At 39.1% G+C, this 1,472-nt stretch overlaps 1 protein-coding gene across 1 annotated transcript; it reads right to left on the bottom strand.

Moving 5' to 3' along the window:
• Positions 1-444: 444 nt before the first annotated feature.
• LOC139453765 (acanthoscurrin-2-like) lies at positions 445-1,052 on the bottom strand. The gene is made up of 2 exons (XM_071235230.1): positions 716-1,052; positions 445-461 (listed from the first exon to the last, which is right to left on the bottom strand). Exons 1-2 carry the CDS (start codon positions 1,050-1,052, stop codon positions 445-447), a joined length of 354 nt encoding a protein of 117 aa, XP_071091331.1.
• Between the last annotated feature and the right edge of the window lie 420 nt (positions 1,053-1,472).

Here is a 1,472-nt window from a genome sequence, read left to right as displayed (position 1 = left end):
TACAGACAGCCAATTCAAGATATTATGGTACTTAAATGGCTATCAAACCCTTTTCTGGCAGCCCAAATCATATATTCCGTGAAACATGAACTCGGGTAAGTGACATTTTGTGGGAGATATATCAAGCATAAAATCCCTCCTCTTATCATCATGTCCGGTTTCCTCAGGAACTTAATAGCACATTTCAGTAGTTGATATCTCAGCTAGCAGTAAAACGCAATATCATTGAAGTGTGCTTGGATATTGGTCGACAACACGTACTATGTCCACAGTTTACAATATGGAGAAACATAGATCACTCTTCCATTGTGAACATTCAATTCAGATTAAGATTTTCAAACAAATTTCAAGGCGTAAATAAATATGACAAGATTTTATTGAACCAATTCCATTGGTTTGAGAAAATACGTAAATAGCCAGCATCACACTGCAGGTGATAATAACTCAATAATAGCCGATTCCTGAAACAAAAAAATAGTAGAATAAAGTTGGGATGTATGGATAAGTCACAACGAAGTCTTGAAACTAGCTGCATGATAAATTATACCAAATATTAGAGAAAGCAGAGAATAGTTTTAAAGATGTTTTGTAAATGTCATCAGCTTTGTCGCGGAAAATAGTAATACCACATAGGTAAATTATACAATTTTGCAAACGAGACTGGAGGTATATTTACGGATACGATAAACAAACGATATCATATTTTGTGAAATACCTTTTCCCAATCCAATTCCGTATCCTCCCATTCCGTAGAGACCACCATAGCCTCCAAGTCCTCCGTACAGACCTCCCATGCCGTATCCGTATTTGCCTCCGTATAGACCTCCCATGCCTCCGTATAGACCTCCCATGCCTCCGTATAGACCTCCCATGCCTCCGTACAGACCTCCATAGCCTCCAAGACCTCCAAGGCCTCCGTACAATCCACCCATTCCGTAGCCAATTCCGCCCAGTCCTCCTTTCAACCCGCCAATTCCACCATACAGACCGGTAGGCTCGGCAAAGGCGGTAACAGCCAGGCAGGCAACAAGAGCGGCGACTATCTTCATCATTTTGAGTATCTATTGAGTAACGTGAAAATCATTGTCAAGAAAGGTAAAATAGCATGTTATCGTTACTCATCTGGTAAATTCAGTTCACACCACTCATTGTGAATTATGTTATCAGTTTTAATTTCACCCGCATTCATATATTTCCCAATTTACAAGAACGTTTTATGTTACATATTCGTACTTTTATAAATTGGCTCAACATGAAGGTTAAAAGCAGCCAGATGCGCAGCAGATGAATCAAAAATTAAAAGTATACATATATATCACAAGCAAAGCTTAAAATAGTACTTGCAGTTTGGTCTTTACTCGTATCTGTGTCTCAACGGAAGGTGAAGATAAGAGATGATGGAACAGTTTCCCCCGTCCTTTATATATACCATTTGTGAATTATACGTGATTGATTTACCTTGGGCTGGCCAC

The sequence above is a fragment of the Haliotis cracherodii genome, unplaced genomic scaffold (genome assembly GCF_022045235.1).
Source record: "Haliotis cracherodii isolate W230 unplaced genomic scaffold, xgHalCrac1.p SCAF_10, whole genome shotgun sequence".
NCBI lineage: Eukaryota > Metazoa > Mollusca > Gastropoda > Lepetellida > Haliotidae > Haliotis > Haliotis cracherodii.
This window is presented reverse-complemented; position numbering and strand designations above follow the sequence as displayed.